The 24,088-nt window shown below is 38.3% G+C and overlaps 1 protein-coding gene and 1 pseudogene across 2 annotated transcripts in view; both read right to left on the reverse strand.

The window, feature by feature from the left end:
* MTMR9 (myotubularin related protein 9) overlaps positions 1-23,397 on the reverse strand; it is a 36,759-nt gene extending 13,362 nt beyond the window's left edge. Inside the window, exons 1-6 of the mRNA XM_084883296.1 lie at positions 22,843-23,397; positions 16,551-16,659; positions 11,608-11,733; positions 10,011-10,184; positions 2,186-2,403; positions 1,202-1,363 (exon numbers count right to left, since the gene is read on the reverse strand). Coding sequence (XP_084739422.1) covers positions 1,202-1,363; positions 2,186-2,403; positions 10,011-10,184; positions 11,608-11,733; positions 16,551-16,659; positions 22,843-23,024 — 971 coding nt within the window. The 5' untranslated portion in view covers positions 23,025-23,397. The remainder of the gene's footprint in view (positions 1-1,201; positions 1,364-2,185; positions 2,404-10,010; positions 10,185-11,607; positions 11,734-16,550; positions 16,660-22,842) is intronic.
* LOC311622321 (small ribosomal subunit protein eS19-like) lies at positions 4,910-5,422 on the reverse strand (annotated as a pseudogene). Its single transcript has one exon. The product of its transcript is annotated as a small ribosomal subunit protein eS19-like (transcript).
* Positions 23,398-24,088: the final 691 nt, after the last annotated feature.

Below are 24,088 nucleotides of genomic sequence, written 5' to 3' on the forward strand. Positions count from 1 at the left end.
TGACTTCAAGCCCATTCTTGGTTCTGTCACTAACTTACCACGTGATTTTAAGTAATCCATTCTATGATCAATTTCTCACTAACCATAAAAAATTACATATATCGTTCCCTACTTTGGAAGCATCAATAAAACAAATTAGATTCTCAAAGAAAAGTGCCATCCAACTATGTGGTGGCAATACTTATACCTACCTAGTGTTTGAGTGGGAATCCCCTTCTTAAAAAGGGCATGCTAAGCTTCTGCAACAACTTATACCAGCCTTCTGCCTCTGTTCAAGTCTTCTGCCTCAAGTCTCAAGGATTAGCAACCTTCAACTGATTGAATAAACTAAAATCACTTCATATACTTCACATTACTACCATCAGGTTTTCTCAACTTGAGATCCTGATATAACTGCACACATCAAGTAGTTTGTAATAAGATACCTGAGATTAGAAAGGATTATTTTACTCTGTAACAAAATCATATGCTTCCTTTCATTGTTATTTGAAAAGTAAGAAGGCAAGTTTGGCCCTCTGAGAAGACATAGAAAAACTTTTCTTTCTCACAATTTCAGAAAAGGAAAATTAGTAGATTAATAATTTAAGGACTATATAGAAAAAAGATAGGTCTTTGGTACTTAAAAAACTTGTGCTATCAAAGACATATATGTACATGGTTCACAATTCATTCAACAAATATTAATTATCAACTACATGACAAACTCTATGCACATACTTCATTGATAACTGAATGCCATTGACTATCTTATATAGTAATTTATAAAATGAACATAAGATATAGAATAGTCCCAAACTTTGTTAAACTTCACTTTATTGCACTTTGCAAATACTGCATTTTTTACAAAATGAAGGTAAGACCTCTACCAGCATAAAGATTACAATTCACTGAAGCCTCAAATGATGGTTAATTTTTTTTGAAAAAAATATTTTTTAATTAAGGTAGACACTTTTTTTTTTTTAAAGAATACTATTACACATTTAAAAGACTACAGTAGAGATAAATGTAACTTTTAAATGCATAGAGAAACAAAAAATTTATGTGACTTGCTTTATTGAGATAGTATATGCTGTATTGCAGTGGTCTGGAACCAAACCCACAATATCTCCGAAGCACATGTTAATATATAAACATGTCTGGATAAAAGCAAAGTCTAGTTAGCAGTGCATGTCCCATTCTGGAGCAATGAAATGTACTTTACCTGTCGATACATTGAGCCACTAGACAGGCAGTTGTCAGAATCTCTTTGATGTGTGTCAGCCAGTTGGAAGACTCCAATTTACTGAGCCATCGGTCCATGTTATGAGTTTGGTCATTACAAGCTTCCACAAGTTTGACTAAGCTCTCCTGAAGAATGTGATACCTTTCAAATATGAGGAAAAGAAAAATACAACAAAACAAAAACAATGAAGGAAGAAACCAAACCAAAAACTCAGCCTCCAATTAATCCAAGAGCAAAAGTAGTTCAAAATACTATAAAAATATTAACCTTGCTATACAATAACCTAAGGATTAAATAATGAAAAGTTAATATTTCAACATGATTGCAAAGATGCTTAAAGTGCCTATGAAGGTAACCGATCCTCATCGGAGTAGATTAAACACAAGTCGAAGAGCTGAATTATCTGATTGGGGAGAGAGCCAGGTCAGATACTGCACCTCTGAAATGTGCAATCCTACTCTAAAGGGTCTACCAGGAACTATCAGCAAGGATGCCCAAAGCCAGCTCCGACTCCCACCCACCTACCCAGAAGTACCTATAAACCACTTACTGCAAGCATAAACAAGAGAGGTGGAGGAAACAGGGTGTGAAAATAGGTGGTATGGGGGAAATTAAATGTCTAAAGTATTTTGACTAGGAAAACACAGTTATCCATAGCCTATCTGGATAAGTTTGGTGACCACTGATCTATAAAAAGAGGAGCAGGCCTTGCGGGGGATGAAATTTCAGAGCTGACTTGCAGAAACAGTGCTATTTGACTAAAACTCACCTGTGGGCATCCAAGGCAAGTTTTCTGTTCATCTTACAAAACACAAAGACAGGCTAGCCAGTCAATTTTGGACTCTAAGTTAATGTTTAGATTCATTTGAAAACTTGTAATTTTTGAACAGCTAAGGGTTCACCCATTCTTATTAGCTTCAAAGCTTCAAATAAGAGCCCATTACTGTCTCTAGAATCTTTTACCTCTCAATAGACTTATGAATCCGCCTCCACTGGGGATAATGAGCTTCTTGCTCAAAGCCGCCTCCTTTGGCTCTAGCTTGCTGAGCTACATTTAGGGATCGAGTATCAATGATGTAGCCACGCTTTCCTGCTCTGAGGGTAGCATTTATCAGCTTCTCATCTTCTTTGCACCGTCTCCCATTTGTGCCAGTCAGTGGCTGACCACTTCGCATAATTACCTAGAATCACAATAAAATTTAAAACTTAAGCTCTAGCTGGGTAGCTTAAGTTGATTAGAGAATCATCCCACTACAAGGTCACATGTTCCATCCCCAGTCAGGGCACATACAAGAATCATAAATAAGCAGACAAGAAGTCAATGTAATTTTTCTCTCCTTTTCTTTCTCAAACACAAAAAACTTAATAGTAGCTGCATTTAAAGTTTTTGAAACCAGAAGTAAATTAGCTAGCTTAAGAGTATTTCAAAAACAACTGGAGATGGATCTGATCCTAAAATAAAGATACATTTCTATTTATTGATAAAGTTAGTAACTGTAAAAAAATAAGCCTTGCACTTTCAAATGATTTTTTCTCCCATTATTTCAAAATACTTTCACATAATAAATTTTAGTTCCTTTTTAAGATGAGGTATTGTAATTTATTTAATCTAAGTAATTATCCAGTTGATCTAGCCTTGTAATGAGGATAATAATGGCCTATGCACCAATAAACTTTTGCTTCAACTACCTAAACTTAGGGTTGGCAAGAATTATAAGGAATAAGGCACCAATTGCAAAAATAAATAAATAAAGTTTACTCATTATTCTTGTTTTTGGAATCATTTTCAATATCTTGAAAGCTGCTTGGTATTATTTATCCTCCAGTGGTCCTCTTCAATCCTTTTCAGTATTCCAGGACTTAACCATTTGTATCCAAATATTATTAACTATATATTTTGAAGGTTTGCTTTTGAAACTTTTCTCAGGAAATCAATAACTATTACACATATCTCTATCTGGTGAGTGGCTTAGGGTTATTTCAACTTCACCCTCTTGTATACATTGTTATCTTAATTACCCTGAAATTTAACATGATTAAGAAAGGTCATCCACTGGATGACAATAGCTCTCAGATGGCACTTACTATGTAAATGGGCACTCAATATATTTTACATCAATTATTAAAATACTTTGTAATGAACCCTAGTAAAAACAGATATACTATTAAGCAAGCAGAGAATAGACAGCCTGATGCAAAAATAACAGATTTTTAGAAATCTTTTTATCCTAAATATCCGTGTTTGACTTAATACTAGGGGAAAAGAAAAATAGGTGGTAATAATTTATCCACTAATTTACTATTGGTCTCAAAATGAAGCTGTTCATTGACTGAGAGAACGTAGAGGACAGAAACGGGATTTAGAAAATATCTACGAAACAAATACACCACAAGCACTTGCCAATTCAATTCCTGATGCCCATGTTTACTTATTGTGACAAATGACATGTGCCACTGTTCTCCCTTTTGAAAATAAAAATGTCTGCTCAATTTACCAGTATCTACCATTATTCTGATCAAATAAATTTATTTTTCTGCCTGAGAACATTAATTTAAATAGCACACGAACATTATTAGTTCCCTTTGTATTGAGTCCTGAGGATAAACCTAGCTGGGCTAAGTTTATTCTTAGGTATTTTAATTTTTTTGTGCAATAGTAAATGGGATTGTTGTTTTAATCTCTCTTCTGTAAGTTCACTATTGGTGTATAAAAATACCATAGATTTCTTGGCATTAACTTTGTATCCTGCTACATTGCCGAATTCATTTATTAAATCTAATAATTTTTTGATGGAGTCTTTAGGGTTTTCTATGCACAATATCATGTCATCTGTGAATAAGGACAGTTTTACTTCTTTTCCAATTTGGATGCCATTTATTTCTTCTTCTTGTCCAATTGCTGTGGCTAGAACTTCCAGTACTATGTTGAAAAGGAGTGGTAAAAGCGGGCATCCCTGTCTTGTCCCTGTTCTTAAGGGAAATGGTTTTAGTTTTTGCCCATTGAGTATGATGTTGGCTGTATGTTTGTCATATAAGGCTTTTATTATGTTGAGGTATGATCCGCCTACTCCCACTCTGTTGAGTGTTTTTATCAGAAAAGGGTGTTGGATTTTGTCAAATGTCTTTTCTGCATCAATTGATATGATTATGTGATTTTTTTCTCTCAATTTGTTTATGTGAGGTATCACATTTATTGATTTTTGGATATTATACCAGCCTTGCATCCCTGGAATAAATCCCACTTGGTCATGGTGTATAATCTTTCTAATGTAATGCTACATCCAGTTTGCTAGAATTTTGTTGAGGATTTTAGCATTTATGTTCATCAGGGATGTTGGCCTGTAATTCTTTTTCGTTGTGATGTCTTTATCTGGTTTTGGGGTTATGGTAATGCCGGCTTCATAGAAAGAGCTTAGAAATCTGCCTTCCTCTTGAAGTTTTTGGAATAGTCTGAGAAGGATTGGTTTTAGTTCTTTGAATGTTCAGTAAAACTCCCCTGTTAAGTCATCTGGTCTAGGGCTTTTGTTTGCTGGAAGCTTTTTGATTACTGTTTCAATTTCATCAGTAGTTATTGGTCTATTCAGATTTTTTTGATTCTTCCTGATTGAATTTTGGAAGCTTGTATTTTTCTAGGAATGTGCCCATTTTGTAGAGATTGTCCAGTTTGTTGTAGAGTTGTTCATAGTATTTTTTTTTTTTAATGAACAAGGCAATTTATTAACCCAACATTTGTTCTAATGCTTCTTGTTGGCAGCTGCCATCTGCCCTGCGATTCTGTCCCTGAGGTGTCAATTTGCGGCCCCCATCCTGATCCTTCTCCACCATTTTCAGCCCCTCCAGGGCTTGGAGGACTCTGCGGGCCACGCTCTTAGAGCCTCTACTGAAGAGGCTGGGCATGACACCGCTTCTCTGTCGTCCTCCATAGATCTTGGTCATAGAGCCTGCCTCCCCGAAGGTACAGGTGCCGCGCTGTGGAAGCAGTTCGTCTTTAGAACCAATTCTCATCGTAGGGAGCAAGCTCTTTGTGCTTGGCCAGCTTCACAGTGTCCTCCCATTCAGGGACTTTCAGCTTTCCAGACTTTTTGAGGAAGGCTGCTAAAGCTCTGACGAACTCCTGCTGGTTCACGTCTTTTACAGTAACTCCGGGCATCGTGCGGCCTCCGCGCTGCCAGCCAGGGGAAAAGCCATAGTATTTTTTTTTTTTTTTTTAAATAATCCTTGTATATCTGTAGGGTCAGTTGTTACTTCACCTCTTTCATTTTTGATTTTGTTTATTTAGGTCCTCTCTCTTTGTTTCTTGGTGAGCCTGGCTAGAAGTTCATTAATCTTGTTTATCTTTTCAAAGAACCAGCTCTTGGTTTCAGTGATCTTTTGTTTTTTGTTTTTTTTTTTTTTTTTTTTTTTTTGTCTCTATGTCATTTATTTATGCTCTGATATTTATTTATTTATTTATTTACTTTTTTTTTTTTTTTTTTTTTTTGCTTTCTTTATTGATTAAGGTATCACATATCTAAGGAAGTAAAAGACCTGTACTCTGAAAACTACAGGACATTGGAAAAAAGAGATAAAGGAAGACATAAACAGATGAAAGAACATACCGTGTTCATGGATTAGCGTAGGGGTGTCGAACTCAATCAGAGAAGGGGCCAAAATCTAAAATCCAGCCTAAATCGCGGGCCGAATGGTTTACTGAACAGTCATAAACTGACAATGTCATAAACTGACAGCGGAGTGCAGTGATGACAGCGCGGTGCGGGCCACATTGCAAGGCCTGGCAGGCTGGATTTGGCCCACGGGCCTTGTGTTTGACACATGTGGATTAGTGGAATCAACATCATTAAAATTTCTACACTACCCAAAGCAATCTATAGATTCAATGCACTCCCCATTAAAATACCAACAGCATATTTCACAGACCTAAAACAAATTCTCCAAAAATTCTATCTGGAATAAAAAAAGACCCCAAATAGCTGCAGTGATCCTGAGAAAGAACAAAGTAGGAGGGATCTCAATACCAGATATCAAGCTGTATTATAAAACCACTGTTCTCAAAATGCTTGGTACTGGCACAAGAACAGACATATAGACCAATGGAATAGGACCAATGGAATAGACTAGAGAATCCAGAAATCAACCCAAGCCATTGTGCTCAATTAATATTTGACAAAGGAAGCAAGAACATACAATGGAGTCAAGACAGTCTCTTCAATAAATGGTGCTGGGAAATTTGGTCAGATACATGCAAAAAAAAATGTAACTAGACCACCAACTTACACTACACACATAAAATAAACTCAAAATGGATAAAGGACTTAAACGTAAGACTGGAAAATTAGAGGAATACACAGGCAGCAAAATCTCATATATATGCCAAAGCAGTATCTTCACCTATACAGTTCCTAGGGCCATGGATACTAAAGAGAAAATAAACAAATGGGACTATATCAAAATAAAAAGCTTCTGCACAGCAAAAGAAACCATCAACAAAACAAGAAAGCCCACTACATGGGAGAACATATTTGCCAACGTTATCTCGCTAAGGGTTTAACATTCGACATTTAAAGGGAACTCATATAACTTAACAAAAAAAAGATAAACAACCCAATCAAAAAATGCGCAACGAACCTAAATAGATATTTTTTGAAAGAAGACAGAAGGAAGACCAAGAGACATGAAAACATGCTCAAAGTCACTAATTATCCGAGAGATGCAAATCAAAATGTCAATGAGATACCACTCACACCTGTCAGAATGGTATCATCATGTTCTCTCATATCATTGATGTTTCTATCTCTCTCTTCTTCTCCCCTCCTATCTGAAATCAATAAGAATATATTTAAAAAATAAAAAAAGGAGAAAGCCCTGGCTGGTATTACTCGGTTGGTTGAGTGTTGTCCCGTGCACCAAAAAGTTCTATTCCTGGAGAATCCAAGATGGCTGCTCGGGTAGGCACCTAGCCGCAGCCGCACGCAACAATTTCAATAAAATACAACTAAAATATAAAATGGACATTACCCAGAACTACAGGAAAGTCAACTGACTGGAAATTCTACAACGAGAAGCAAGGAGAAAACCAGAAGGAAGCGCGGAGGAGCTGTAAAAGCCCAAGGTACGGAGACACGCGGCGCACGGAGAGGACGGAGCCGGAGAGGAGGGAGGCCGAGTGCCTGGCTGGCGTTCCCTAGCGGGAAGGAGATAAACACTCTGACTGTGCTGGGCCCCCAACTGCTCTGAACCCCCGTTCTAGGCCAGACCCTAGGGACCCAGGCTCATCCAGAGGGAGCTGGGCTGTAAGGCGGTACTCGGGGAAGCAGCGAAAGGAGGTCCCAGAGGCGCGCACACAGCGCGCAGAGAAGGGCCGGCCGGCTGTGCCGTAGGACTGCCCTGGCGGGAAGGAGACAGGCTCCAGACTGCTCTGAACGCCACCTCCAACTCCACTTCCAACTGAACTGAACCCCAGTTTCGGGCCCATTGCGGGAGAGCTTACACTGTTTGGTAGCAGGCAAAAATGGAGGGCACCTTTCTCTCAGAGGCGCTTGCAACAAGTACTGAAGGACCCTGAGTCTCAGGAGTCGCATAGGGCGGGGCTGACGGAAGCCAAGGCTGTAGGCTCCACCCTGAAACTCCGCCCCATCAGAAAAGCTGCCTGCGAAAATGCCTAAACCAAATAGATCACAAACGAAAGAAATGGAGGACAAAAAGCGACTGGATATAGAGTTCAAAACCACACTTATAGGGTTTTTCAAGAGACTCCTAGAAAAGGCCGATAAAATAAATGAGACCTATGAGGATATGAAAAGGGATCAACAAGAAATGCTAAGGGATCAACAAGAAATAAAGAATACATTGTCTGAAATAAAAAATATTCTACAGAGTCCTAAAAACAGAATAGAAGATCGCAAGAATCAAGTCAAAGATTTGGAACATAAAGAGCCAGAAGACACTCCTCTGCAGAAGCTAGAAGGCAAGAGAATCCAGAAAATTGAAGATAATGTAAGAAACCTCTGGGACAACTTCAAACGATCCAACATCAGAATCATGGGGGTCCCAGAAGATGAGAGAGAGCAAGATATCGAAAACATACTGAAAGAAATAGTGACAGAAAACTTCCCCCACCTGGGGAAAGAATTGGACTTACAAGTCCAGGAAGCACACAGAACTCCAAATAAGAGGAATCCAAAGAGGACCACACCAAGACAAATCATAATTAAGATTCCAAGAGCAAAGGACAAAGAGAGAATATTAAAAGCAGCAAGAGCTAAGCAGGTGGTTACCTATAAAGGAGCACCTATACGATTGTCAGCTGATTTCTCAACAGAAACCATGCAGGCCAGACGGGAATGGCAAGAAATATTCAAGGTGATGAATAGCAAGAACCTACAGCCAAAAATACTCTACCCAGCAAAGCTATCACTCAGAATCGAAGGTCAGATAAAGAGCTTCACTAATAAAAAAAAGCTAAAGGAGTTCATCACCACCAAACCAGAATTATATGAATTGCTGAAGGGGGTTCTTTCAGAAGAGAAAGTAAATAAAGATAAAAATTATGAACAACAAATACGTAACTATCAACAAGTGAATCTAAAAACCAAGGAAATTAAAAAAAAAATCTGATGAACAATATTAACTGTTGAATATAATAGAATCAGAGGTATGGAAGGGGAGGGAACTGATGATTCTTGGGGAAAAGGGGAGAGGGGAATGTGGGAAGAGACTGAACATAAACTGTGCACCTATGGATGAGGACAATGGGGAGTGGGGAAAGGGCAGAGGGTGGGGTGGGAAGGGGGGGGAAAGGAACACTTGTAATAATATGAACAATAAAAATTTATTAAAAAAAAAAAAAAAGTTCTATTCCTGGTCAAGACACAACAAATGACAAGTACTGGCGAGGGTGCAGAATAAAAGGAACCCTTATGCACTGCTGGTGGGAATGCCACTGTGGAGAACAGTATGGAGTTTCCTCAAAAAACTAAAAATAGAACTTCCATTTGACCAAGTGATCACACTTCGAGGAATATATCCCAAGAAACTAGAAAGACCAATCAGAAAGGATATATGCACCCCTATGTTCATAGCAGCACAATTTACAATAGCTAAGATTTGGAAACAGCCTAAGTGCCCATCAGCATAAGTGGATAAAAACCTGTGGTACATCTACACAATGGAATACTATGCTATCTTAAAAAGGAAGGAACTTCTACCATTTGCAACATCATGGATGGAGCTGGAGAGCATTATTTCTCAGTCAGAGGAAGATAAATATCACATGATCTCACTCATTTGTGGAATATAATGAACAACATAAACTGGAGAATAAAAACAGATCCAGAGACAGAGAAACATCGATCAGACTGTCAAACCTCAGAGTGAAGGTAGGGGAGCATGGGTGTAAGGGGGAGAGATCAACCAAAGGACTTGTATGCAGGCATATAAGCATAATCAATGGATGCAGACAAGAGGGGGTGAAGGTGAGGGCATGATTGAGGGGAGTGGAGGGGCATTGGAGGGATAAGGACACATATGTAATACCTTAATCAATAAAAATAAAAATAAAAACTAACTGGGCTTTTCTAAGGTTGAGCAGCATCACAGAAATAATTCAAAGTCATAGACTGATCACAGAAAACACTCTACTCCCGATTCCCTGAATTTTAAATGAAGGAAGTCCTAGCAGGAGTGACTAACCACTTCAATGGACAGGTACACAGAGAAGAAAACCATTTCTAAGAAAAAAATCCTCAAACCAAGTCTTTCAGTAGACAAAGCAGCAATACTGTACACTTACCATTTCATTTTTTTTATGATAATAGCTGAGTACCGGGAAGCGTCCTCCATGTCGAAATGTAGCCACCTTCCGAAGAGCTTCATCATCAATGGATTTCGGCACTATGACAATTGGTGGGTAAGAGGGGCAGACCGCAAATTCCTTATTAACATAGCTTAACCTCCAGTCACTGGTCTGAAAAATACATAATATTTCAGAGCTAGTATTTCAGTGTCACAAAATAATCTGAAAACAATTAAAGGACCCTAGAGATCAACTTTTATATAATGAAGAAGCCACCTCAGAAATTTAATAGAAAGATATCTATCAATACTTAGATACTTCCAGAGAAAACGAGCTCCATTCTTTAGTCAGCTTTCTGCAATGCTATGTATCCCCAGTTCCTAGAAAGTTCTTCCTCATATTTAGCAACATTTGATGCTCTACTTCCTCTATTGGTTTTTACCATAATTTCAGTATAAGTTCCCTATCTTATATGACATCCCAGCAAATGTGTGACAGACAGTTGTTTCTCCCTTTGTTTTTTTATTCTCCACGCTAAATATATTAAGTATATCCATGACTATCAGGGTCAACACATCATCTCATTCATCCTTTTCTGGGTAACATTAACAAGTTAATGGTACACTTAAAGTATAGCAACAGAAAGACTTTAATACTTTGTATAATGCTGAACCAGAATAGGCGAGACTAGAGTTACTACTTACTTCAAATCCCTTGTTCCTTTCTATTATTTAAAAAAGAAGAGCCCTAGCTGGTTTGGCTCAATTGATAGAGCATCAGCCTGTGGACTGAAGGGTCCCAGCTTCAATTCCAGTCAAGGGCACATGCTTGGGCTGTGGGCTCGATCCCCAGTATGGGGCATGCAGGAGGCAGCCAATCGATGATTCTCTCCTATCATTGATGTTTCTATCTCTCTCTTCTTCTTCCTTCCTATCTGAAATCAATAAAAATGTATTTAAAAAATAAAAAGGAGAAAGTCCTGGCTGGTGTTGCTCAGTTGGTTGAGTGTTGTCCCATGCACCAAAAAGTTCTATTCCTGCCGAAACCGGTTTGGCTCAGTGGATAGAGCATCAGTCTGTGGACTGAAAGGTCCCAGGTTCGATTCTGGTCAAGGGCATGTACATTGGTTGCGGGCACATTCCTGGTAGGGGGTGTGCAGGAGGCAGTTGGTTGATGTTTCTCTCTCATCGACGTTTCTAGCTCTCTATCCCTCTTCCTTCCTCTCTGTGGAAAATCAATTAAAAAAAAAAAAAATATATATATATATATAAAGTTCTATTCCTGGTCAGGATATATGCCCAAATTGTAGGCGCAATCTCCAGTAGGGGCATGCAGGAGGCAGCCGAATGATGTTTCTCTCTCATAGATGTTTCTCTTTCCCTCTCCATTCCTCTCTCTCTCAAAAACAAATCAATAAAAACGTATTTTTAAAGAAATTAAAAAGGAGAAACACTGAACGTAGGATGCTGAGTTCAGTGTTATGAGAAAAGGCATGAGTAAATCAAATGTACCTTATCACTTATCAAAACAAAATAAAGTAAGGTATTGGGATATTTCTCAACTATTACCCATAGTTCTCTCAAAAGTTACTCACAGCTGAAGAGTAGAGCTCAAACTCTTGCTCAGGAAGGAAAGAATGCCAGCCATCTTCTATAACTTCAAACATGGGCCGGTAAAAAAAAGGGTACATCAGTGTGATGGAGTCCAGGGTAGATAATGCCTAGGGGGTAAAAAGGAAATAAAGAGAGGAAAAAGGAACATACCACCACAGTTTGAAACACTTTCTGACTGCCAAATTGGTATTAAACAAATATAACCTACTAATGATGGGCATATTTGTCTAACAATATATTTATCACTAGATACAATTATAGCTTATTGAAGCTAATTTCTGGGCTTCTGGAATCTAACAAGATATCTGGAACATAACATTAGCATTTGCTGAATGAACAGAATTTTAAAAAGTACATACCTGTTCTAGGAGAAAAATGAAATAACTCTTTGATATCATTTAATAAAGCCTAGTAAAACAGTTTAAATATTTTTTGGGGCATCAGAGAACAAACAGGTTTTGGTAGCAAGTAAAGTTTGGCTCAAAATCTAGTTATCAACTGTATAAACATTTTAAAATAATTTAAAATCAGCATCTGTGCCCAGCTGGCATGGCTCAGTGGTTGAGTGTGGATGTATGAACCAGGAGGTCATGGTTCGATTCCCAGTCAGGTTTCAGGCTCCATCACCAGTGGGGAATGTGGAGGAAGCAACTGATCAATGATTCTCATCATTGATGTTTCTATTTCTTTCCCTCTCCCTTCCTCTCTGAAACAAAAATATCTTTTAAAAAAATAAAATAAAATCAGCATTGGTTAGTAACTGTAAAATAAGGTGATAGAGCTTAGCAGCAAAAGAGTCATACTGGAGTCAGAATGCTGGATTTAAATTCCAAACTCCAGTGCAATAGTAATTAAGTTATGTATAATAACTGCTCCATGCCTCACTTTTTTCAGCTGTAAAATTGGGGAAATAACAGTACCTACCTCATAAGTCTGTTATGGGCATTCAGAGAGAGAATGTGTGGGCCTAGAGCAGTACTTGGCACATAATAAACTCTAAAATAATTTTAGCTATTACATGGTCCACATATTGTATACTCCACATATGCTTCATCAATGTTCACTCCCTACCTAGAGTGATATGCCATTTGGTCAGGTATCAGCATATCTTTATGCAACACTGACCCATTTTTAAGCCAGGACAATAACTCTGCGGTACCACAATGAGCCTATAATCATCGGCAGCACTTGAATTCTGGGTGGCAACATCAGAAAACCTGGCTAGACAGGAGCAATGGACTGACAAAATATCCTTCATTGAGTGGCAGTTTCATCCTTCAAGAGTGTAATTATGGAAAGCATTTTTATGGCTAAACAAAAAAGCACCAAAATCAGTGAACATAATTCAAACCGCAGTAATTATGGAGACACACACACCTGGAGGTCAGAGGGCCCAATATCATGCTAATATCCCCAAACTCTCAGATTGAAGCTACCTCCTTCTAGGTCAGAGAAAGACCAGGCACAAAAGGATGGGTAAACGACTTATTAAAAAAAAAAAAAAAAATAGACCATTCAGTGGTATAACAAAACCATCCCCACATAAAGTTATTCTTCTTTCTGTCCATAAATCATGAAGACTTCCTCAAAAGCTCATAAAACAGAAAATATAAAGAAGCAAGGCTCACTAATCCATTATCTATTTCTACATGTCTTTGGCTGCCAGTCACACCAAACAGAAGCAGAAAAGCCAGTATCCATATCTGATGTAGGCCAGGGCTATTATTAGTCAGTTCAAATTATTTTATTCATTCATTTATTTATTTTAAGATATTCTTTGCAACATTTGGAAAATTTTTTACTGAAATACTATTGATAAATAAAACTGTAAAATATTTAAAGTGTACTATATGAAACATACACATTGTGAAGGGATTCCTCCCCCCAATGAGCACACTATCACGTCACATCACCTTTTGTTGTTGTTTTTGAGAAGATTTAAGTTTGACTCTTTTAGCAAATTTCATTCAAACAATATAGTGTTTTGAAAAATAGTTACCATGTTATACATTAGATCCACAAGCTTTATTCATCTTATAGCTGAAACTACTCTCTATTTCTATGATTTGGGCTTTACTTTTTAAGACCCCATATATAAGTGATACAATGCAGTACTTGTTTTTCTCTGTCTGGCTTATTCCGCTCAGCATAATACCCTTCAGTTTCATCCATGTTATTGAAAGTGGCAAGATTACTTTCTTTTTTTTTTTTAGGCTGAATAATTTCTCTTTCTCTAATTCTCATTCATTTTCTCTCTCTCTTTCTCTCTCTCATTTTCTTATCTATTCATCCATCAACACTTAGGTTGTTTCCAGATCTTGGCTATTATGAATAATGCTGCTATGAACACGGGTGTACAGGTATCTCTCCAAGATAATGATTTTGTTTGGTACATACCCAGGAGTGGAACTGCTGGATCACAAGATGGTTCTATTTTTAATTTTTTGAGGAGTCTCCATATTGTTTTCCATTCTGGCTGGTACAACCATTATTTTAAATGCAAGTAAGTCAGCATCACGCTGGCAGACAATAAGCACTTATGATTATATTTTATGTCACTAGAGATAGGGCTTTTCCTTTAAACATATTAATGGTGAAGGAATTAAAAACATTTCTGTTGTGGGGTCAAACCCTGGGTTCAAAATAAGACCACCGGAGGCTGAAGATTGATTAAAAAAAGCAGGCAAGGATTTATTGAAAAACTGGCCAGGACAGCCGCAAGAGTACCACACGCAGGTGGACTCCACACAACTGCAGTGTTCCAGGGGTAGGCAGTCCTTTATAAAGGTTCAAACCACAGGAATTTTCCTTTGTTCTGAATTCTAAAGGCTGGGAACATTGGAATGTGGCCCTATCTTGCCAATAATACAGAAGCAGAACTCAGCGGTTAATCTCTAAAGGTTATCTACAGTTTCTACCCCTAAAGCTACTGAGTCAGTGGGAATCAATCTCCTGTAACTACCCTATTGTTTAAGCAAGTAAGCAATGTCAAAGTCAGAATAGTAGGGTTAAAATTCAAATAGCAGTTTTTACCAAGTATGGTTGCTACCATATTTCAATTTCAACCCCCAAAGGCAGTTGAAAGTACACAGCAAACAGCTTCATCAGACTTCCCGCTATAATTTAGAAAACTGAGCATTTGCCAGGTATCCTTCAAAAAATATCCTTCTATTTGTGGCAACAGAATATATTTGAGTATATGGATTCCTAATTACAAAGAATAGCTCAACTATGCTATATAACAATTTCACTTATTACTCTCAAATTATGTCAAAATGTATTTGGGGGAGGGAACTGGAAGACAGTAAAAGGCTAAAGGCCAAGTTCACTATGTGTATTTACTAAACTGTTAAAAAAAAAATTAAAGAAAAGAAAGAAAAAGAAGAGGATTCACATTCTATCAAATTATGAGAATGGCTCATAATTTATGGCTTTTCAGCCATAATGACTTCCATATAACCAGTCATTTTCTATAGAGCATTCGGTAACATCTACAAGCTAACTAAAAATCTGGTTAGCATTACTTAGCTAAATAAATGCAATTAGAAAGAGGAATAAAAAACTTTGCCCTATTTCTTCACTATGCTTCACCAAGGGCAACTTCACTAACACCCACCTATCAGCTATCTTACAAGTTAGAAAAGAGATAAGAAAATTGTAGACAGGTCAATGAAAACCCAACTCTACAACCGAAAAACAAAGCAAAACAAAAACTACACCCAAAAACCACATGCTTAACTGCAGTGGGTCAGCAGCATTCTCCTGCCCAACTAACAGGACTGTATTTCAATTTAACAGCCTAGAAGTCATTGGCGTTTCTTACTTATGTTAGTGAATTCAGCCAAATCAACATTACTGTGTTACTTCCAAATGACAGATATGTAAGACAATCTGGCTCATCTTCTCATTTCGTCAAGTAAAATTTAGCAAACTCAGAAAAATGTTGCATACAAATTTTGCAGTACCACAACAGTTGTTCTTTTATTCTTCTCTTCATGTTTAAGAAAACTGAAATCCTAGTTACAGATTTTTAAGACTTTCTGCCCCCTTGTAATAGTTAACACATTTAACTATTACACGTTAAGCGCTAAGCCTGTCTTGTCTTCACTTCTGTTTAGCCCACGATAACCGATTTCACTGATATGCTGGTGGCTGGGGACTGATGAGGTCCACATGGAAAGTATAGTGTCAGTCACCGGTGACTGACATAGCACTCAACGTGTTAAAGCAATAACATTTGTTTTGGACACAAAACTCAGATTAGTCATTTAAAGACAGAACAAAAATCAGCATGTCTCCATAGTTTTCAAGAAAACATTATAAACATACAGTTAATTGCTACAATTTAGTAGCAGTGATTTAAAATAAGGCAATTTAAAATTTAAGTGTATACTTAGAATGGGGAAGAATATAATGTGAGCTCTTCAATTTAAATATTAAATTATCCAAGTAAAATTTCTATTATTTATAATCTGAGCAGATATTCAATATTATTTAAAAAATAGAAAACAAACACATCCTATCTTAAGTAAATCTATTATATGAAATTCAGATTTACTAAAAACAAACACGAGATAATAATCACTAGTGATAATTACTTTCTTTATAAAAGAAATAACTTTTTAAAAGTCTCATATATACATATACATACAATGGAGTATTATTCAGCCTTAAAAGGAAAGAAAATTGTCACATGCTAAATATGGATGAATCTGGAAGAGTAAGTAATCCTAAAATCCTATTATATTTCTATAACAATTAATCAGGGTGACACTTTTCCTATCAGTCTTCAATATTTGAGTTACAGAACAAGACCAAATATTTAATGAAGAAACATAAAAGCTACAATGAGTCAGAATAGAAGGCTTTTTTTTTTTTTTAATAACTATTTAATTTCAACACAGTTTGCTTCCAAAATACTTACCTCAATGGAACTGGCTATATTCAAACATTCCTCCATTCCAGGGATATCCAACTGAATTATTCGAAAATCTTTACACTTTATGATGATGGTACCCAATGGCCCCACAAACCTGTAAAACATTAAAAATTATGGTCAAGAACATACAGATTTCTATCTTTAAGCATATGATTATTTCTGTGAAAAGAGAATGTAGTTATAATCATTATCTATATTCAATATTCAACTTCCTCCTCCCTAATTAATCTAAGGAAAAGTCAAGCCTGCATTATAAAAATGTGAGCCACAAGTTATTTAAAACCTATGTTGAAAAATTTTTCAAACAAAAAGTAATTTATACTAGGTCAAATCATTTAAAAATGATTATTTGTGGCCCAACCAGTGTGGTTCAGTAATTGAGCATCAATCCAGGAATCAGGAGTTCAAAGTTCAATTCCCGGTCAGGATATACCTGGGTGCAGGCTTGATCCCTAGTAGGGGCCATGCAGAAGGCAGCCAATCAGTGATTCTCCCTCATCACTGATATTTCTATCTCTCTCTCCCTCTCCCTTCCTCTCTCTAAAGTCAATTAAAATACATTTTTAAAAGCTAGTATTCTATAACAATAGTTTGTAACTGAATTTTTTGTTTTCTACATAATTTAAGAGACTAATGCATTACATAATTCTTAGTTTATGTTTTGGGGCACACAACACATAAAGATGTAATTCTGTAACATTAGCAATGAAAAGGAGGTGAGGACAGAGCTGTAAAGGAGGAGAGTTTTGCATGTTACACAAGTTAAACTGGTATAATTTCATATTAGAATGTTACAACGTTAGGATGTTAAATGTAATCCCCAGTGTAGTCGCAAAGACAACAGCTACAGAATAAACTCAAAGGTAAATGAGAAAGGAATTTAAACATTTCACCACAAAAAAATCAACTATATATAAGCCAGTAATTCAGGCAATGAGGGGCAAAAAGCTATAAAGCATATAAAAACAATAATATTAACAAAAGTACCTCCTTATCAATACAATAAGTTCTAACTAACTTAATGTCATCAATAGGTTCTGTGACTTTAAGTGAAACAATGTGTAACAAAACCAATTTTACCATAAGCTAATTGATATAAACAAGAGTTAAGTTCCTATGGCATCTCATCAATGTTATAACAAAATGACACTGAACACAATTATGTTATTCAAGGACTTGTTATAAGTACTTTAAATGTAAATGGGTTAAACTCTATATTAAAATACAGAATTGGTAGAATGGCTAACCACACATGACCCAGCTATATGCTGACTTACAAGAGATCACTCAGTTGAGATACAAAGACAAACAGGTTGAAAGTGAAAGGATAGAAAAAAATATTACATGTAAATAGTAACCAAAGACAGCAGGCTATACTAATATCAGACAAAATAAACTTTAAATGAAAAATGGTTCAGCCTGGCCAACATGGCTGCATGGATGAGCATCCACCTATGAACCAGGAGGTCACGGTTCGATTCCCAGTCAGGGCATATGCCAGGGTTGTAGCTCAGTCCCCAGTAGGGGGTGTGCATGAGGCAACGGACAATGATTCTCCCTCATCATTGATGTTTCTATCTCTCTCTCCCTCTCCCTTCCTATCTGAAATCAATAAAAATATATTTTTAAAAAGAATGGTTCAAAGAGACAACAAAGGACATTATCTATAATAATAAAAGCGTAATATGCTAATTAGACCAGACAGCCAAATGACCTTCCAGACATCTTTCTGGATGACCTTCTGGACAAAGAGGCAAGCTACAGAGGCTGTGAGGGCTGAGCCCCTTGCACAAATTTTGTGCATCGGGCCTCTAGTATATTAATAAAAGGCTCAACACAGCAAGAAGATATAACAATTATACACACTTATTCAAACTAATGACAATCAAAATATATGAAGCAAAAACTGACAGAGTTGAAGGGAGACTAGAGAGTTCTACAATAATAATTGGAAACTCTAATATCCTACTCACAATAATGTATAGAACAACCATACAGAAGATAAGTAAGGAAATAGAGGATTTAAACAAACTACTACCCAACAACAATAGTATACATATTATTCTCTAGTGTACATGGAACATTTTTTGAGGATATGTAGTACATGTTAGGCTTCTAATCAACTCTTAATAGATTAAAAAAGACAGACCTCATACAAGATACAGGCACATCTCAGAGATATTGAGGGTTCAGTTCCAAAACACCATAATATAGCAAGTACTGCAATACCAGTACAGTAGGTTGTAATCCAAATGTAAAGCATAATAAAATGATGTTTGCTTGGTGTCTTTTGTGACCACAATAGGATACAGTTAGAAATAAAAAAAAAAAAATAAATAAAAAAAAAATGGAAGGCTGAGAAATTCACCATATTGTGAAAATTAAGCAACCAGTAGATCAAAGAAGAAGTCACAAGGGAAATTAGAAAATACTTAGAGACGAATGAAAACAAAAACACATTACAAAACTTATGGGGCACACAATATAATATATATATATTATATATACCCAGGATAAGGAAGTAGTTCTTAAGTAAAGACTTAAAAAACACAAACCGTAAATTAAGAATTGACAAAATTTTCATTAAAATTAAGGACTTCTGTTCAACAAAGGACACCACAGGAAAGGTAACAAATAGGTGAGAGACTAGGAGAAGGCATTTGCTATATCTAAGTGAAGAATTAATATCTAGAGAGTATACAAAGAACTGGCACAAATCAACATAAGACAACAAACCCAGCTCTTTACCTAAAGGAAAACATTTTTTAATTGAATTGCTAACAAATATATAAAGAAATACTTAAACTCACCAGCAATTAGAGAAATACAAATTAAAACACACCCACACACAAGAGTGCTATATACTTTAGAGAGATACACATATATCCAAGGACAAACAGCAACATTTAACATAGATACCTAAAGGGATTGAGGATGACATGGGAAATTCTAGTGAAAATTAGCACCACAAAAGAATAAAACAAAACACTGAAAAAACCTTATAATGAATCAATCATGGAAATGAGTCATCAACTGAGTAGGAGTAACTCAAGTGTCTATATCTAAGGTCCACAAAAAAGAAAAAAGTACAATTGAAATCCTTGTTTACAACCTTGTCTTCTGAAAGGATCAAATAAAATCATGTAAGCAGTGTACAGGAAAGTATTTTATAAGCTTTAAAGCATTATTCAATATAAGCTTCTACTAGATATGAGAGGGGTTGTCTTTCTCTTATGTGATAGAACTGAGATTCACAGAGGTTAGGTAGCTTGTTCAAGGGCACCTATCTAACAAGAGACAAACTGGAAGAGTGATCCTTAATACTACTCTCCCTCTCACACGCCATTTACAATTATTAGCATGGCATGGCAGCTCAGCCTTGGAAATACACCCCAAATCTTTCTGCTTCTCCACTATTTCCACTCTAAGTCACCACCAACTTTTAAAAATACATATTTTTACATAATTTTTTTTTCTTGATTTCAGAGAGGAAGAGAGGGGAAGAGAGAAACGTCAATGATCAGAATCATTGATTGGCTGACTTCTGCACAGCCCACACTGGGGATTGAGCCCGAAACCCTGAGAGGGAATTGAACAGTGACCTCCTGATTCACAGGTTGATGCTCAACCACTGAGCCACACCAGCAAGGCAGTCACCATCACCTTTTACCTGAACTACTCAACAGTCTCCTAACTGGGCCTGCTGCTTCCCCTCCTGCTTCTCTAGAATCCATTTTCCATCAGAGGCCAGAATCATCATCTAAAAAGTCTATCAACTGCTACTTCCTTGCTTTTAACTCTTCAATGGCTTCCCATGAAAATCATCACAATGGTATGGAAGGCCCTGCTTATCCCTCTAACCATAGTGTCTGCTGTCCCAGTAGCCTCTACATCTTGCTCATTGCCCTCCAGCCACACTGGCCTCTTTGTTTTTCCTAGTTCAAGCCAGTATGTTCCTGTCTCAGGTCTTTGTATCTACTGTTCCCTACCTGAAATGCTCTTTCCTCTGATATTTACATTGCTAGCTTCCTCCATTCATTCAAATGTCATTTGTCTTCCTGGCATTCTTGATCCTCCATCTTCCTTCCTGGCACTTACTGCCTGACATTGTTATATATTTACTGGAGGCCCAGTGCACAAATTCATTCACACTGGGGTCCCTTGGCCTAGCTGGCGATTAGGGTTCATGGGGGCTGGCCAGCCAGGGGGAGGGACTGCAGAAGGTTGGCTGGCCAGCCCTGGGAGGTTGGCTATGGGAGCACACTGACCACCAAGAGGCAGCTCCTGCATTGAGTGCCTACGTCATAGCGACTGGTCAATCGGTCATTTGGTCAACTGGTTGTAATGGTTGCTTAGGCTTTTATATATTTATTTGTTGATTTATCTGAATGTCCATCTCTTCCAAGCACATAAACTCCTCACCTGTCTTAGTCACCCCTGCATCTGTAGGTCCTCAGGGTGCTCAATACATAGAAGACACATTGAAGTGAATATTTCTTGAAAGCAACAAACAACCTCTGACCTGACCACCTAACTCATACTCTTTCTATTACATCACGCTGCTCTCCAGGGAAAAAGACAAATGTGTGTACAGCTTGTCATTTATCCTCTACAGATTAAAAGGCCCATGTCTTATATACTACCTTAAGCCCTACCAGACCCAGCATGTAGTAAATGCTAGGTAAATATGATGAAATGAAGGAATGAAAAGCAACCATAAAAAGAGGTAAGGCAGAAAGAAAAATGTGAGTCCTGGCTTTAAGGGACTAATATATGTAACTATCCAAGTACAGATTTTAACCTAAATTTATGAAAGAGCTATCATTAAAAAGCTATAGGATTTCAAAATTAGTTGTGGGATTAACAGAACAATCTATGAAAGAGATGGCAGTTAAAATGGTTAAAATGAATACTGAGAGATGGGTAACAATTGGATGATAGCCTATAAACTCCTGAAAAAACTATATTTTATTCATGTTAATGTCCTTAGTACCTCACAAAATATCTGTAATATGACATTCGATAAATGTTTAAGAAACTTGGGAAGAGCACGGCACTTCCTCTATTTTCTTCAGTGTCAGTATAATAGAGACATGAGCCCTGTCAGGTGCTGCTCAGTTGGTTGGAGTGCTATCCCATACACCAAAAGGTTGTGGGCTCAATTCCTGGTGAGGTGGAAGAGCAAAAACAGTGAAGACTAGTTAGTAAAAAAAGTTCATGAAAGGGGATGGCAAGAACTAAAGGTGAGAAAAGTAGGTGACAACAACATGGAGTGCATGACAATCTTTATTATGCAGGCAAGGAGAGAACACTGTAAACCCTTAGCAGGTGGTGATGATATGGGGAGTCTAAGAGGAGTCCTCTGCTTGAAAAAATAAATTTATTACCACTTCACCCATACCGTTTAAAATTCTACCTGTTTAAAATTATTTTCTTTTAAGGCAAAACCTTGTTAGGAATCTTCTTAATATCCAAATTCTCTTGAGAGGTAATAGAAAAAGCCATTGTTATTTATTTATATGTTGGTATTAAGTTGGATAATCAATTTATCTCCTCCTGACTAGAGTAAGGACACAGCCATTGGGGAAGTGGGAATTTTGACTGCAGATGGAAGTATAGCCTTTTTGACTCTGAGACACTACTTTGGAAAGACAAAAGTGCAAAAACAGTGGTTAATTAATACCTTTGCTTAAATGCCAACTCTGGTCTTTCCAAAAGCAGAACTGAGTAAAGAGAAATAGAAGACATTATAATCTCCCATTGTGGGAAGTATTAAATGAATGACACAAAAGGTAAGAAATAAGGAGGATTGTATATAATCAACTGAACATTTTTGGGGGGTGGGGTAAGGTTTTGTGGAATTTAGACACTACAAACTGGGTTGAGTTTGCCTCAAAAGTGGCAAATAATAACTTCCCCTAAATCACATTGAATCACAACTTCATGAACGTGATGCACAATTATTATTCAAATATGATGGTGTAAGCAAGGAGAAGAAACTTAAAAAGGAAGTCACAGAAAGTGTTACCTACTAAAAATAATATCAGGAAAACAACCATGTGATAACCCTGGGGATTCCAAACAGATTTGAGAGAAACCAGAGATCTCATGTGGATGGCTTTCTGCTTTCTAAAACTCAAATCCTCCATCTAGGCCGGACAGGGCTTATTTTGCTGGCTGGTTTGCACCCAAGGAAAACACTGGGGCGCGTTTCCTCAGGGGTCCACCTGCGGACCCCAGGTTCCCAGAGGAATAGGGGGTGGGGATGAGCACTCACCGCTTGTCGATGGCATCGATGTTTGAATGGAGGAGCCACAACTCCTCCGTGTTGTCCTGCCGGGAGGACAGGATCAGGTGGTGGCCGGTTAGGCACAAGGTCCCCTCAACGGCTGGATAGAATGGCCGGTGGAGCACCACATTGTCCACCCGTGGGGTCTTAATCAGCTCCGCAAACTCCATGGTCCCCAGCGGCCGGAGCCAGGGGACTGCCACGTCCCGGAGGCGGAAGGCGGTTACACCGCAGGGCTGGAGAGAGGGACCCGGTGCAGGGCTGGCCGGAGGGGCGGGGTCCGGGGCGGGAAGGCCGGGCCCCGCCCCAGGCCAAGGTGGGCTAGGAGAGGCCTGCGGCCACGGTCACCGGCGGCCGCGGTGTGTCTGCCGCCCCTCCCGGTCCTCCGCGGACCAAGGGCGAGGCCGGAGAGAACGTCCCCGCGACAGGCCCAGCAGCCGCCGCCGCCCAAGCTGGGTGCTGGCCTGGGTGAGCGGGCCGAGGAGAAGGCGGAAGCTGTTGCGGATCAGTTTCCAAGTCCCAGCCGCTAGGGACTCCTGGCGGAAGTAGCTGCTCCCAACCGGACCTAGAGCAACTCTGGGCGGAAGCGACGGAGCTCGAAACTCGGAAGACAGGAAGTGAGCTCCGGAAGTCGGTCACCGCCTGGGTCCGTAGAGAATGTCTCCGGAAATCCAGCCCGGGTAAAAGATTTGTGTTCCTACTAGGAGAAGGCTCTTCCTTACCTTCATGGCCACCGCTGTACCCCCTCACACACCCTTTAAATATTCCGTGTCTGAAAAGATGGACCGGGGAAGATGGGTCGAAGAGAAGAGGTCCCTGACCTCCCTCCCGCAACTTGAGTAGTAAGCCCATCCAAGGGCTCTTCAGAGCGCGGGGCTGTCGTTCATTGTGGCCATTTCCATCCATTCGCCGTGAAGAGATTCCAAGTGTGGGATGGAATCGGTGATTGTGACCCCAGAGAAGAAGCCAGGTATAAGGTCCGGACGCTGCAGTCTCCCGGAGAGCGCCGCGCTAAGGCGCTGTGATCTTGAACAAGAAAAGAATCCAAAGACCCATGAGAGCCCTAGGTACAAATACATACAATGCACAGAAGAGGAGGTGATCCTATCTTGTGAGGAAGCTCAAGCGACTTGCTAAAACACAATTAATTTGTAGCACGGACTGGACTTCAATGTAGATCTATGAAATACAAGGCATTGGGGCTTTTGGTCTCCACTGCCCAGCCTCCCCATTA

Source organism: Pipistrellus hanaki (assembly GCF_964339955.1).
Source record: "Pipistrellus hanaki genome assembly, chromosome: 5".
Classification (NCBI taxonomy): Eukaryota; Metazoa; Chordata; class Mammalia; order Chiroptera; family Vespertilionidae; genus Pipistrellus; species Pipistrellus hanaki.